This window comes from Felis catus, chromosome C1 (assembly GCF_018350175.1).
Source record: "Felis catus isolate Fca126 chromosome C1, F.catus_Fca126_mat1.0, whole genome shotgun sequence".
NCBI classification, from domain to species: domain Eukaryota; kingdom Metazoa; phylum Chordata; class Mammalia; order Carnivora; family Felidae; genus Felis; species Felis catus.
The window spans coordinates 111,160,433-111,174,792 of record NC_058375.1 but is presented as its reverse complement, the minus strand read 5'-3'; the positions used below and the strand labels follow the sequence as shown (position 1 = coordinate 111,174,792).

General features: G+C 61.9%; 2 protein-coding genes across 6 annotated transcripts in view; one reads left to right on the top strand and one right to left on the bottom strand.

Annotated features, from left to right (window-relative positions):
- MYO7B (myosin VIIB) overlaps positions 1-10,781 on the top strand; it is an 85,484-nt gene extending 74,703 nt beyond the window's left edge. The window contains exons 31-47 of the mRNA XM_019837914.3: positions 70-187; positions 283-409; positions 1,418-1,584; positions 2,493-2,674; positions 3,518-3,648; positions 3,923-4,080; positions 4,274-4,427; positions 4,927-5,082; positions 6,009-6,114; positions 7,066-7,179; positions 7,489-7,576; positions 8,156-8,262; positions 8,740-8,925; positions 9,233-9,349; positions 9,569-9,652; positions 9,872-9,991; positions 10,395-10,781. Coding sequence (XP_019693473.3) covers positions 70-187; positions 283-409; positions 1,418-1,584; positions 2,493-2,674; positions 3,518-3,648; positions 3,923-4,080; positions 4,274-4,427; positions 4,927-5,082; positions 6,009-6,114; positions 7,066-7,179; positions 7,489-7,576; positions 8,156-8,262; positions 8,740-8,925; positions 9,233-9,349; positions 9,569-9,652; positions 9,872-9,991; positions 10,395-10,490 — 2,211 coding nt within the window. The 3' untranslated portion in view covers positions 10,491-10,781. The remainder of the gene's footprint in view (positions 1-69; positions 188-282; positions 410-1,417; positions 1,585-2,492; positions 2,675-3,517; positions 3,649-3,922; positions 4,081-4,273; positions 4,428-4,926; positions 5,083-6,008; positions 6,115-7,065; positions 7,180-7,488; positions 7,577-8,155; positions 8,263-8,739; positions 8,926-9,232; positions 9,350-9,568; positions 9,653-9,871; positions 9,992-10,394) is intronic.
- Positions 10,782-11,498: 717 nt separating this feature from the next.
- Positions 11,499-14,360, bottom strand: part of LIMS2 (LIM zinc finger domain containing 2) — a 43,109-nt gene continuing 40,247 nt past the window's right edge. For all 5 annotated transcript variants that reach the window (XM_045033567.1, XM_023259204.2, XM_023259206.2 and 2 more), the window contains 4 exons: positions 13,997-14,089; positions 13,418-13,466; positions 13,191-13,266; positions 11,499-12,572 (listed from right to left, as the gene is read on the bottom strand). In XM_045033567.1, coding sequence (XP_044889502.1) covers positions 12,425-12,572; positions 13,191-13,266; positions 13,418-13,466; positions 13,997-14,089 — 366 coding nt within the window. In that variant the 3' untranslated portion in view covers positions 11,499-12,424. The remainder of the gene's footprint in view (positions 12,573-13,190; positions 13,267-13,417; positions 13,467-13,996; positions 14,090-14,360) is intronic.

The window sequence follows — 14,360 nt, the reverse complement described above, 5'->3', positions numbered from 1 at the left end:
CAATAAGGGGAAGCCGGGGTTGCGTAAGAGATAAGTGACGGAGGTGACCCATTGTGTCTGCCCCTGCAGGCGCAGTACACCCAGAAGCAGGCAAAGCCGCTGGCCGTGCAGGAGCAGGTGGTGGAGGCCGCCCGCCTGCAGTGGCCGCTGCTCTTCTCCAGGCTCTTTGAGCTCACCACACTGTCTGGTAAGGGGGCCTGATGGAGGGGAAGGGGGTGCAGGCAGAGCCCCCCCACCCCCTGGGGCAAGCCTAAGCTTCACGACCCTGTCCTCCCCGGCCAGGCCCCCGACTGCCCAAGACTCAGCTGATCTTGGCTGTCAACTGGAAGGGGATGTACTTCATGGACAAGAAGGAGAAGATGCTCCTAGAACTCTCTTTCCCAGAGGTCATGAGTCTGATCACCAACAGGTGGGTGTCCCAAGGGAAGATGCCCCAAATCTCTTTCCTCACAACCTTAATTGGTCCTTGGGGGCTCCGGGAGAGACAGGGAGAGAGGGAGGCACATGTCCCTGGGTGCCCGGCTAGAGCACAGGGGTGACGATGGACATGTGCAGCGTGGTGGCCACTGGACTCGGGACCCCACCCTGTCCTGCTGCTGGGCCAGTACTGCCCGCTAAGTACTGCATCTGCGAGTGAGGCATTGTTCTCTCAGGCTTCTCTTGAAACCCAGATCCACCTGGAAGGGGGCACAGAAGCTTGTAGCCTTTTGGGTGTGCATTCACTTACAGGCTGTCCCTTCTCATGGGCGAGAACTGGTCACACAGAAGGTGCGGCCCATCCGAGAGAGGAAGTGAAGGCCAGGGGCTGGGTGTGTGGCAGGGTGGCCGTGCAGGCCAGGCTGGGCCTCGAACCCCCCCACCCCCACGGCTCTGCATGGCTCTCATCTTCTGAGAATACCCCCAGCCCTTTGGGAAGGCCTGCCTGTGCCCCGCCAGGGCCCCTTGGTTAAAGCATACCCCAGTGTGCCGTGACCATCATTATTGTTACCCGTGTGCGGGGCACACAGTGGCCACCACTTACTCAGGCTGACCGTGCGGGGTGCCCGTCCCCACGACATCACCCACTCTGCAGATGAATAAAGTAAGACATGGGAGGCTGAGTAGCTGGCCCAAGCTCACCAAGACTGGTGCCCCATTTCAACTCCAATGTTCTTTGCCATGTCCCTGTGGTGGCCCTTTGCACCAACCACCTCACTGCCCACTCAGAGCCGAGCCCAGAAGCTCGCTGCCTTTGAAGCCTAAAGGACCCTGAGCTCTGGGTGTCATTTGCCCACTGCATGCAGTGGTCCCTCGGCTCAGACCTTGGTTCTGGCCAAGTCGTCTGTAACGAGGCAAGGGGGGCCTCTGAGGCAGCTGGGGGCTGGAATGGGAAGGGTGGAAGAGGCCAGAAGTCATGTCGTACCCTTTGTCCCCTCAGGGAGGCCCAGGGTGGGCAGAGGCTGTTACTGTCCACACTGCACCAAGAGGAGTACGAATTCATGTCCCCCAGCAGTGTGGCCATCGCTGAGCTGGTGGCCCTGTTCCTGGATGGCTTGAAGGAGAGGTCCGTGTTCGCCATGGCCCTGCAGGACAGGAAGGCCACAGGTGCCCAGCCAGGCGGGAGCAGGGTGTGGTGAGAGGGCCAATGCTGTGGTCAGGGGGAAGGTGGCTGGCTCATCCCCATGTCTCAGCGGCCATACAGCAGGGCTCCGGGAGGGACCCGAGCAGAGAGAGAGAGAGACAGAGGGCTACAAAGCACGGTCAGGGACAGCTTTGGGCAAAGCCCTCCCTTGTACAAAATGAGGGGCTTAAGGAGGTGGTCTCAAACCCCCCCAGAGGGGAAGCTAGTTGAGGACTGGACACTGTAGGAAGCTCAGGAAAGGGTCCACGTCCTCCACCCTGCAAAGAACGGCCCAGCCACTAGTCTGACCTTTCAACACCCCACAGCCACGCTGTTATCCCACTTACAGACCGAACCAGAGGCTCGGACAAGGGAAGCAACTTGTCCAGGATCATAGCTCAGGGGTGGGGGACCGAGCCCTGGCAGTCTAGTTGTTGGCCCACCTTTCCTGCAAGCCAGCACTCCAGCAAGAGCAGAGCACTCCTGGGAGTTGGGAGGGAGTACAGAGGTTCCCTCGGATGGAGAGGAAGGGGCTGTGCATCCGGGTCTTACAGCAGGAAAAAGTGCCCAGAAACATTATCCCTTTTGCCCATTCTATCCCCACAACTGCCCAAGAGGGAGGGATTATTATGTCCTCCCAGAGGAGGACACAGGCTCAGGGGGCATCACGGCACTCAGAGCTGGTCCCCCGAGGCTAGGGCCGCAGCTGAGCTCCCTAGCCCCTGCCTGCCCGGGCCTGGGAATCTGGCCAACTGCTCAGCCTCACAGTGGCTTTGGGCCCACCTCTCTGCCAAAGGAGACAACCCCTACAATGCCAACCTGGTCTCTGGCCTCTGTATAGCCCTTGGTAAGTGGTGGCTTTTCTGCCCCCATGTGTGACCTGGGATTGCAGAGGATGCCACCATCCTGCCCTTCAAGAAAGGGGACCTGCTGATCCTGACAAAGAAGCAGGGGCTGTTGGCCTCTGAGAACTGGACCCTGGGCCAGAACGACAGGACAGGCAAGACGGGGCTGGTGCCCACGGCCTGTCTCTACGCCATCCCAACGGTCACCAAGCCCTCGGCACAGCTGCTGGTAACTCACACGCCCATCCATCCTCAGCACGTGGACCCTGTGGTGGGCACATGGACCCTGTGGTGACCTGGTTGCTAGCCCTTACCCCACCTTGCAGAGAGCCAGGAGGGTCACCTGGGCATCAGGCCTGCTCTGCCAGCCCTGTCATCCCTCTGCAGTGCCCATGAAGCTGGCATGGTGCTTGGCACTTCATAGATGCTCCCATGACAGTGCATCCTGGGAACAAACCCATTCCCCCAACCCCCACCAGCCTGGCTTAAACCTGACCCACCCAAGGGGGCCCAGGTCTCCCTACTGCCAGGTACCACCCACCCCAGCCCCCAAAACCAGCCCCAGCATTCGCACACTGAGTGCCAGCTGTGTGCCCCGTGCACTGCAGCACTGAACACAAGAGCGACTCTGCCCTCAAGGAGCCTTTTAGCAAACTGTTAGCTGACAGCAAGTATGCAAAGTAACTCCAAGAAGCAGCACTGGCTGTCCTAGGAGCGAATAATAGGGTAGGGGCTCACCTGTCCAGAAAGGCATCCCTGAGGAAGTGACATTTGTGCTGTGGCCTGAAGCGCTCAAGGAACCAGGCAGGCAGGGCCAGGGTGAGAGGTGCCCCTGACAGGTGCTCTGGGGAAGGGGAGCAGGGTGGGTCTGAGAAGCCCTCCCAAGGGAAAGGAACAGGCCTGGAGACATTGAGTCACGGGTCAATGTCGTGGGTCACACAGCAGGTGACACAGGAGGGGTAGGCCCAGGCCTGTACATCCCTGTGGTCAGCCCCTCCCATGGCACTGGAGCAACCAGGCCTGTGGGAAGGGCCTCGTGGGCAGTGGAACCCACAGACCTGTGCCTCCACAGAGCTTGCTGGCCATGTCACCAGAGAAGCGGAAGCTGGCAGCCCAGGAGGGGAGGCCCCCAGAGCCACTACCTGAAGAGCAGTCCAAGGAGAAGCCACACACCCTGGAGGAATTCTCCTACGAGTTTTTTAGGTGCTCACTCAGGCCTCCACCAGGCCCCTTCAGCCCCTCTGTGCTCCCTGGGGGTTACAGGGAGGCCGTGGAAGCAGGTGCAGTGTCCACCTGGCCTCCCTGGGAAAAGAGGGGACTCTGTGAGCCTCCCACAGCCACCCTGGGAGGGCAGGGAGCATGAGTCTGAGTCTGTCCCCCAGTAGTGCACACACAGTACGCAGGTGGGGAGAGGAGGGAGAAGCTTGGGCAGACAGGGCTTGAGAAGGGCCCTCACATCAACCTCTATTCCTGACAGGGACCCAGAGAAGGAGACAGTCAGCAGGGCCATGCTCCCCCTGGCCCGGACCCGGGGCCACCTGTGGGACCACTCGTCTGAGCCACTGCGGCAGCCTCTGCTCAAGCGCGTCTATGCCAACACTGAGCTTCGGGACCCTGCCTGTCAGATCTTCATCGATATCCTTCCCCAGCCAGCCTGCCCCAGCTCTGGGCCAACCCCACAGCCACCCTGGGAAGGGCACAGGTCCCACTGAGCACAAGGCAGAGGCAACATGCAGCTCACGGGGCCTGTCGAGGGTCAGAGTGGGACCAGGGCCAGGGTCAGAGGTAACAGGCAGCCATGATGGCACGTCCTCCTTGACAGCCACACCCATCCTCCGGTACATGGGGGACTACCCTTCTCGCCAGGCCTGGACGCCCGTGGATCTCACCAACCAGATCTTCTCGCTGGCCCTCCAGGAGTCAGCCCTGCAGGATGAGGTCTACTGCCAGATCCTGAAGCAGCTGACACACAACACCAGGAGGTCTGCTGGGGACGGGCTGGGGCCAGAGGGCCCTGGGCTCCATGCCCAGACCCCCTCAGTCTTTGCCCTAGTCCCCAGAGGCTGCCCATGGGTCAGAGCGGGAGGCAGTAGCTCATGGGCACTACCCAGCCTGCCCAGGCACTGACAGCAGCAGTGGGAAGGTCGGGACACCCCTCTCTCCTGCTAACTTCCTGGGGGTGGTCAAAGCTGGGAGGAAAATGGACCTGCCATGGGCCCTACCTGCCCCACCCTTTCTTCCTTGCGACCTGGACACACCATGGGCTCCCTACACCTCCGTTGCCTCCACCAAACAAATGGGTGCAGGGAGACCCCCTCCCCATCTTGTGTGTGTGAAAGCCTTTGAGGCCTGAGGCAGCCGGGTGGCAGGCTTCCTCACCCACGGCCCCAGGTGGGCCTCATGTCCCTCTCCCTGAGACACCTGGTGGGCTGGGGCCTTCTGGGGGGCCCTTCCTGGCCTGACAGGCGCTGCCACCTCCAGGTACAGCGAGGAGCGTGGCTGGCAGCTGCTGTGGCTCTGCACTGGCCTCTTCCCTCCTGGCAAGGCACTGCTGCCCCATGCTCAGAAGTTCATAGACACTCGGAGGAGGAAGCCGCTGGCCCCTGACTGCAGCCGCCGCATCCAGAGGATCCTGAGGTGAGCCCACCAGCGCTCACTCCCTCGGGAGAGTCCGCCTGTCGATGCTGAGGGGCCTGTCCAGCCCTTCCAGAGCTCATGGGCCAGTGTGGACACTTGTCAGTGGAGCCAGACTCTGTGTCTTCTCTGGTAGCTCATGTCCATTTAAGAGCGCAGGACCAGGCCTCCAGCAACCTGGGCAAAGGCTGGAGAGCAAGGCTCAGGGGCGACCCGAGAGGCCTCGGTGGTCAGTGGGGGCTTCTGGCAAGCTCAGTCTTGGCCATGAGCTCTCTCTACCCTAATAGCTGCCTTCCCAGGGCACAGAGGGAACTGCCTGGAGGCCAGAGCATGACCTCAATGCCCCAAGCCACCCCAAAGCCCAGCCCAGCCCAGCTACGAGGCCAGTCCCTGCCAATCCATATGGCCAGCCCTCCTGTGTTTGGGCAATTCTTCCTGGGCTCTGTCTTGGTTCTCATCCACACCACCCACCCTGTCTGGCTTGGCCTCCTGTGGCTGTGGGAGAGTTTGTTGGCCATGATTGTGGAGGAGGAGGTGGGTGCCCTCAGAGAGGCCCTGTGGGGGTCCCTGACCCCTACCTGATACCCATGCTGTGTGAGAATGAGAACACAACTTGCCCTAGCCACTGGTGCTCTCCACCCAGGAAGCTCTGGGTCAGCCCAAGTCCCCTCCCCCATGTGTGTCCCAGGCCTTCCCAGACTCCTCAGAGCTACAGGTCACTTGGAAAGTGAGTCCAGGCTGGCCTCTGCTGCTTCCTCTGGGCCTGGTGCTGAGCCCCCCTGAATACCCTGTCCTCCACTGGAGTGGTGGAGTTCTTTATTGTGTGTGTCTGGCACACAGTTTAGCTTGGGGGCTGGTGGCCAGGGCCCGGCCTGGGCCGGGCTGGGGGTGGCAGGGTGCCATGCTCAGTAATCACTGTCCTGCTCTAGGACAGGGCCCCGGAAACAGCCCCCACACCTGGTGGAGGTAGAGGCTGTGGAGCAGAACATCACCCGCATCTGCCACAAGATCTGCTTCCCCAATGACACTAGTGAGGTGAGCCTCCCGCCCAAGGTGCTGGCTTCCCAGGCTCCTGGCCTGTAGCCCACAGCAAAGCCCCTCCCCACCTTGTGGACAGACACTGTTTTCAGGGCTACAGTGAACCTCCTGCCCCTGCATCTGCCCCAGAAACTGTCTGCTGTGCCCTCGCTGGTGCCCCACAGACATTAACTGAGTGCCCGAGCCCTCAGGTGCTCAAGGCCAGCACAGGGAGGGGCCTCCCCGGAAGGAGTGCTGCTGGTGCTGGGGGCAGTTCTGGACATATAGGGGGCGCTCTAGGCCAGCGTGGGGAGGGGCCGCCCCTGAGGATGGGAGGGGAGCTGCTGGTGCAGTGGAAAGTCAAGGAGGTCCCAAAGGTGTCGGGGGCACTCCTGGCCAAGGTGCACAGAGAGGAGGCCCTAAGGGAGGGCAGCAAAGCCAAGTCTCAGGGCATGGGGTCCCGACGGGCTTCTGACCCTGCCCTGGGGCATCAGGGAGCAGGTGCTGCCATTAGGCATGTGTGCAGACTGAACTCATGTGGCTGCTGGGGACAGCAAAAGATGGGGGGGGACCATCAGGTGCCAGGTGTGGTAGAGAGGTCCCCAGCCAAGTGGCAGCAATGAGGTGTGGGGCAAGGGGCCGAGGGCCATGTGCCCTTGCAGGCTTTCCCAGCAGCGGTGTGGCCTTTATGGTCTTAGAGACTACGGGTCCCACAAGGGAAAGTTCCCACAGTCTGGCTACAGGGCTCTCAAAACAAGTTCAAAAGGCTGAGACTCCTGGGTCCCCAAGACAGTGAACTCTGACTGAATGACATAAGCATCCAGCTGGTTTTCTAGAAGGGAAGGCTGCTCCTTCTCAGGCTGGGGCACGTCCAGCCAGTCTTAGGAAGGAGAAACAGCCCCAGGCTATGATGGGTCATCCCTGGTCGAGCCTCATCCTGAGACATTCACGCACTGCTTCTCTGCCCAGATGCTGGAGGTGGGCACCTACACACGGGTGCGGGACCTGTGCCAGAGTGTTGCCACTAGGCTGCAGCTGGCCTCCTGGGAAGGCTGCAGCCTCTTCATCAAGATCGCTGACAAGGTGCAGTCGTCTGGGTGGGCCAGGGCTAGAGGCGAAGGTGGGCAGATGTCTGGTGTCTGTGGCATTGTCCCCATGTACTGGGCCGGGCCCCTCACTGCACACAGGCTGTCAGGATGAAGGTAGGTGGGCTTATGGAGCGGCACAATCCGGTACAGTTCTCTAAGCAAGTGAGACCCAGCTCGAGCAGCACCTGGCCTCCCAGGCCATAGGCTGGCAGGGCCCAGGCCGCCAATGCCCCCCAGGCGGGCATTCCCCTGGAGGTCCTTCCACCTGCACACCTCCCTCTGCCTCCCTCCCCACCCACCCCAGGTCATCAGCCAGAAGGAGGGAGACTTCTTCTTTGACTCCTTGCGGGAAGTGTCTGATTGGGTGAGGAAGAACAAGCCCCAGAAAGAAGGTAAAGGGAGCAAGATGGGGTGGGGTGAGGAAGGAGGGGTGTGGCTGGGATGGAGGCCACAGGGAAGGGGGACAGTCTGCCTCCCTGGGCCAGGGGCAGAAGGTTCCCCTGGCACCTCTTGCATGGCCCCTGCCCGAAGTCATTCATTCATTCATTCATTCCCCCTTAGATCCCCTGGGTCACGGGTATGGCCAGACCTGGGGCCAGCTAGGCAAGGGCAGGGCGTGGGGCCAGGCCTGGAACAGATGGCTGCACTGCAGGGTGATGCAGGCTATGTGGGGGCCCAACCCCCACAGAGAGGTCCAGGAGAATCCCTGGAGAGGGTGGCCTCCACACCATTCCTGAGGATGAGGAAGAGTTGGGGGTCAGGAAGAGGGGGTGAGGCTCGCCAGCAAGGGGGGGCAGCAGGAGCAGACAGAGCAGTGATGAGGGGGGAGGGTATCACGGCTTACGTGCTATGGGCAGTGGTGTAGGGAGGTGGGCAGCGATGCCCCTGCCATGAGAAGGGGTGGGGGGCACAGGTCCGGGAATGTGCTGGGACACAGGACAGACTTGGTGATCACTGCCCGCCCTGCCCAGGGGCGCCCGCAACACTCCCCTACCAGGTGTACTTCATGCGGAAACTGTGGCTCAATGTGACCCCGGGAAAGGATGTAAACGCAGACACCATTCTTCATTACCACCAGGTACCCAGTGGGCTGGGCCCACCTTCACTGCGTCCACACCCACCCTGAGACACAGTGGAGGGAGGAAGCAGGCCCGCAGCTGCCTTGCTCCAGGGCCACTCGCCCTCTCCGGGGCGGGGGTGGGGGTGGGGGTTCTGGAGGCCCCAAGGGGTGGGCGGGCTGAGCCACTGAGGGTTCTGCAGCAGGAGCAGAGGGACAGCAGGCTTTGGGGACAGTGACTGTACTAGCACCTCAGCATGATTGCTGGGAATGGGAGGGGACAGAGTGTTCCAACCACTTAAGGGCAGGGCAGGCCGCCACCTCCGTGGGGGAAAAGCCCTGCCCCAACCCCGTGGTCATGCCCCACGAGAAACCCTCCCTTCAAGGGCCTTAGCTTGTTGAGGGCTGTCTCCTGCCTGCGGGTGAGCTAATACCTCTGCCACCGGAGCACAAAGAATAGGGGGGCGGCAGCCTAAGGCCAACGTGTCTGTCACTCAGGAGCTGCCCAAGTACCTTCGTGGCTTCCATAAGTGTTCTCAGGAGGACGCTGTCCACCTGGCAGGCCTCATCTACAAGGCCCAGTTTGACAACGACCGGTCCCAGCTGGCTAGTATCCCCAAGATCCTGAGGCAACTTGTGCCTGAGAACCTCACACGTCTGATGTCTTCCGAGGAATGGAAAAAGGTCCTTGATGGGGCTGGGGAGGGGGTCATTGGGTGCCAGGCCCTGCCAGGGCTGGATGACCACATTCTGGTCATGGAGGGTGTGCTGGGTCTGCAAGTGTCACCCCCTCCGCACGCTATCCACAGCACCTGGGGGATTCAGGCTCCCCCACGGGGCGTAGAGGTGACACTTGGCTCTGAGTACCCCCAGGCTGGCCATGGGCACACACGTGCCACTTTGGACTGGGGCCTCCAGGACCCTGTGTGGAGGGCTTGGTCAGGCACTGGCTCCAGCCCAGGCCCTCACTGGTCCTTCCCACCACCCCCAGAACATCCTTCTGGCCTATGACAAGAACAAGAACAAGACAGTAGAGGAGGCCAAAATGGCCTTCCTGAAGTGGATCTGCCGGTGGCCCACGTTCGGGTCTGCCTTCTTCGAGGTGAAGGTAGGCCTCACCTCACTCCCAGCCGTCCCTGCCCAAGGGAACCTCACCCAGCTCTGGCCCCAGCAGCCTGTGTTCCTCTCTAAACACACGCTTAAGGGTGGGCCTGGCCACCTGGTTTGGACAGACCATGTGTGCACGTGTAGATGCACCTGTGTGTCTCAGGGAGGCGGCCCCTGGCCTCCCTGGCTGGGCTGTGACCACTGCGTCCCCCCTCCCCAGCAAACCTCCGAGCCCTCCTACCCGGACATCATCCTCATCGCCATCAACCGACACGGGGTTCTGCTCATCCACCCCAAGACCAAGGTAATAGCCGGGCCCCAGCAGGGCTGGGAAAGCTGCCTGGGGGTCCCAGTCCCCGCTCTCCCCGCCGCCTGCACAGGTGATACCCCCTGCCCTTCTTTCCCCCTTCACACGGCCCCATGGGTTCTGGAGGACCCCGGAGATGAGGAGCAGCAGCTCTGACTCAGGGCCTCTAAGCCCCCTGGGTTCCCGCTGGACCCCACCCTGCCCACTCTCCCACAGGAACTGCTCACCACCTACCCCTTCACCAAGATCTCCAGCTGGAGCAGTGGCAGCACCTACTTCCACATGGCACTGGGGAGCCTGGCCCGGGGCAGCCGCCTACTGTGTGAGACCTCCCTGGTGAGGCCAGGACTCCCAGGTCCCTTCCCCCAACCCAGACACATGGGGCACAGAGGCAGCGGGGACTAGGTTTCCCCAACCCTGAGCCCCAACTGCCACCAGCAAGTTGCTCACTGTGAGGATCCGGGTTTCTGTGCCCAGGGAGGGCAGGGTCAGGCTAGGCCAGCAGAGTCTGGAAGGAGGGGCAGCGAGGAAAAGGCTGGGAGGGGTCGTGATAGCCAGGCCCGCTGTGGGGCCCCTGTGAGCCCCGGCCACTCTGAGGATGGAGGGGGACTCGACTCTTTGCCTCCCTATCCAATGTGTCCTTGAGGCAGCAGCTGGGTACCGCCCAGCCCTGATCCAAGCCCCCCCCCCACCCCGGGCCCGCAACTTGCAGCCTCCAGCCCCACTCTCCCCTGTCCAGGGCTACAAGATGGACGACCTGCTGACCTCGTACGTGCAACAGTTCCTGAGCACCATGAAGAAGCAGCGGGGCTCCCAGGCCCCCACCGACCCTTAGCGCCAGGGACTGGCCTGCCTGTTCACTTGCCCTTCCCAACCTGGGCTCCGGGCGGCACTTCCCTAGAGCCCTCTTCCTGGCCCAGGGCCTGCCCTCTGTAAGCACCCTTTCGCGCTGCCTTCTCAAAACACACCCCACACTCCTCGGCACACCAGGTAGGCCCCCTTGGCTGAGCAGCTGATCATAGAGGCCAAAGTGGGAAGCCTAGGGTGGGGCCAACCTCCAGGCTGATGGGTGGATGGCTGAGAGGACTCCCCCAAGAATGTTCAATAAAAATTCCTAACTCCTGGAGCGCATGCAGTGTGTTAGTGAGGGAAGAGGGTGGGGGGCCAGGTGGGCAGGAGGCCTCGGAGGCACTGGCCAGCAAAGGGTTTCTTCCAGAAAAAACAAAAAGCTTTGTGGCTTCTCTGGGGACACCCGGATGACAGCTCCATTCTCAGGGAATGACTTCATTGGTTTCTCCCTCCTTCTCCCTCCCCCCTCCCCCCCTCCACGTTCCTTTCCTCCTTCCTCCCTCCTTTCCTCCTCCCTCCCTCCCTCCTCTTCCTGCAAGGCCCCTTTGCACACTGCAGTACCCGCAGGGCACTGGGTCACAGAACTGCTGCTAGGGGGTTCCTGGTGTGGGCACAGGCCAGGCCTGCCCACTCTCTGGCTGCTGGCTTCACGCTCAGGGCAGCCTGTGCCCAGGCAGGAGCAGAGCTGGACACAGGGCCTTAGGGGCCTGGGTTCATCCCCACCATGCTGGCAGGCCCTGTAGGAGTCTGCCCCCCCACCATCCTACCCGCCTGGCCAGCCTTCGTGGACTGTAGGTTTCTGGATGGTCTCGTCTCCAAGTCCCGATGGCAGCCTGGCCCTAGGAACAAGGGCTGGGTCCCACCTGGACAACTCTTTCACCTGTCCTGTCTAGTGTCTGTGTCTCTAAGCATTCAACAGCCCCAGACAGTGTGTCCACAGGGGCTGCTGCCCCACCTCCTCATTCCCACGCCATAAACCACACGGGTCACATGGTCATGTAAATAAGCCTTCATTCACTGTGCAAGCACCAGGTCCTGTGTGGCCACGGAGGAAGTGTCCTTCCTGGAAGGTCAGAATGGGCCACCCACCCAATCCCACTACCTTCTGGCCCTCAGTCAGCTGCATCCTGAGAGCCAGCCAGCATGTACCCTTGTGGGTGGAGTGGGGAGCAAGGAGCCTAAGGGGCTGTGGGGACCACAGAGGAGCTTGGGGGAACCACAGGGCCCCTGGCCCAGGACAGACTGGCCAAGGCCAGATTTCAGAAAGGAGGCCTCATGAGTGATGGTGGGGGGGGGGGGGGTCCTTGTCCCTCCTGACGATTGTGGGGTGCAGTGGCAGGATTTGCTGGCCTAGTTTAAGCACAGGGATCCTACTTGGCTGAGTGAGTGCGTGGCCAAGGGTGAAAGGCTGGTTCCCCAGGGGCCCCCGTCCTCATGGCCAGGGTAGCTGCCTTGTTGTGGCCTCCCCAGGGCCATGTGCATATAGTAGGACCACTCTGGGGTGGAGGCTGCCCAAACTCCCACAGGAGAATGTGAGCTGGTGGGGAGTGGGGGTGGGAGGGGTGCTGCAGGAATGGGAGAGGTCAGGACAAGCAGGGCCAGGAGCAGTGGGGTCCATGACCGGGGACAGGTGACCCCAAGCCCCCATTCCCTCATGTCCCTGGAGGACCTTGAGCTAAGGCTTGTGGGCACAGGCCTGTCACAGGTTCAAGGGCCCTGCATCTGCCCCGTGCCTGCATTGAAGGAAGGAGGAGAGAAAGGAGGCCTGGGAAGGAGGGCGTGGGGGAGGGGAGGAGAGAAGGAGGGAGGGGGAGCAGAGATGAGGAGTAGAGGCAGCCGCAGGAAGGGAGCATCGAGCGCACCAGGAGCAGGGGCTCCAGCAGCAAGGGGAGACAAAAGCAGAAGGCAGGCGGGAGCCCCTCAGGCAGAGTTGAGGCCCACAGACTTGGGGTGGGCCTTGCGGGCGGCCAGCTCCGACAGCTTCTTCAGCCGCTTCTTCAGCTCCAGTGGGAACTTCTCGTAGCATCTCTTACACACGGGCTTCATGTCGAACTCCACAAACTTGTTCCTGGGGAGGAGGTCCAGCAGTCAGGAGAGCCCCAGGCCCCACCAACTCAGCCCTCAGAGGCAGGGCAGTGGGCTGCCTTTGGCTCCTGGCCCACAGCAATCCAGATCCCAGGACAAGCTCTGGCCAGGGGTCACGGTGAACCAGGAGACAGGCCTCAGAGCCTCCTTTCCCTCCCAGAAGCTTCTCTTGGATTCTGATACTCCGGCACCGGCCATGACTCCCTGCTGTCCTCAGAAACCTGGGTTCCATCTCACCTCACAGCTCCAGCCACCCCACACCTCCGGGAGTTTCCTGGATGAGCCAGCCTTTGAAAATGCTGTTCCCTGAGCTGGAATGCCCTTCCCTCCCCAGAGCCCAGTGTCTGTGTGGGTGTGTTGGGGGCTCACATCCTTCCCCCTCTCACCAGGCCCTGGGGGCCCCTCAATCTGCTTCCATGGGGCTGGGGCTGCCACTACCTTCCCAGGGCCTGACCCCAGCAGACATTCAGGGAGAACCAGCTGAAGAGCACAGGGGAAACCCACTCAAATCTGAGCTCCCGTGACAGGCTTCTGGAGAAGAGGGTGCTGTGCGGGTCCTTCTCTGCCCACCTTGTACACCCCAGAAGTCCTCACCACTTACTTCAGGGTCAGCTTGCTGTTGCAGGTGGAACAGGAGAAGCAGTTCACACACCAGGCCTTGTTGAGGGCCGACACCACTGTGAGGGGTGGAGGCAGGTGGGCTTAGCAGGCCCAGGCCAGCCCTGGGCCAGCTGGGCCCACAGCTGCAGGACCCACGTCCCAGAGGGAGAGCAGGCAGACAGAGGGTGCGGGGAGTGGAGGTGGGGCACAGAGACAGAGGAGCCTTACCATCTCCCTCGATCACATGGCTGCAGTTATAGCAGACGTCCCCAAAGAGCTGTGGACAGAGCGGGTGCCAAACTCATTGCCCCAGTTCGGGGCCACCCCAAACAGCTTGCTCTCGGGCACCCTCCTGAGACACCTGAGCCCTTCCCACCAGGGTGCCACCTCGGGCCTGAGGTGAAGCCACTCCTGGCCCAGCAGAATCACCACCCTGGGACTGGCAGCAGGTTGAGACATTGCTACCAAGGGGCCCCGTTGCTCCTGCTGGTGTCCTGAGAGGGCACGGGCCAGGCCCATAGGCCCTGACTCTGGACCACAGTAGCTGGGCACCTCTGCCAGACCGGAGGATGGCGGCACATGTCGGCCCCTGAGCCCAGGACCTCACACGGCCCTGTCATTCAGTCCCCATGGCAGGTCTGGGCCGGCCTCTCAGATGGTAGGGCACGCAGCCACCACAGGCTCTGGGGGGGCCACCATCATCTTCTACCGCTTGGATGGGGCATTCGGTTGTTCAGGCAGCATCATCTCCCTGAGGGGTCCCACAGCGGCCCCCCAGCCCTGGGCCTCTTCACCCTCTGCCCATACCTGGTTGTAGTGGGTCTCACAGTAGGCCAGGCCCTTCTTCTCATAGTGCCGGTGCCCCAGGAATGGCTTCTCGCACTTGGCACAGACAAAGTGCTGAGGGGAGAAGAGGCAGTGGGCAGCTCAGGGCCGGAGCGTCCACTCCAGGAGACAGGAAGCAGAGGCCAGTGGGATGAGTGCCTCACTGGAGATCTCCATGGACGGCCCGTGAGTCAGCAGACCCCACTCCTTCCCCGATGCCCAGTGCTGCTGGCATCACCATCCTCTCCGGGACTGCTCCCCACGTCGGCAACCGCGGCCCTAGCTGTCAGGTGCTAGTGACAGTGGGCCGTCCCAGGTGGGGCTGCTCTAAGCATGGTACCCCCCT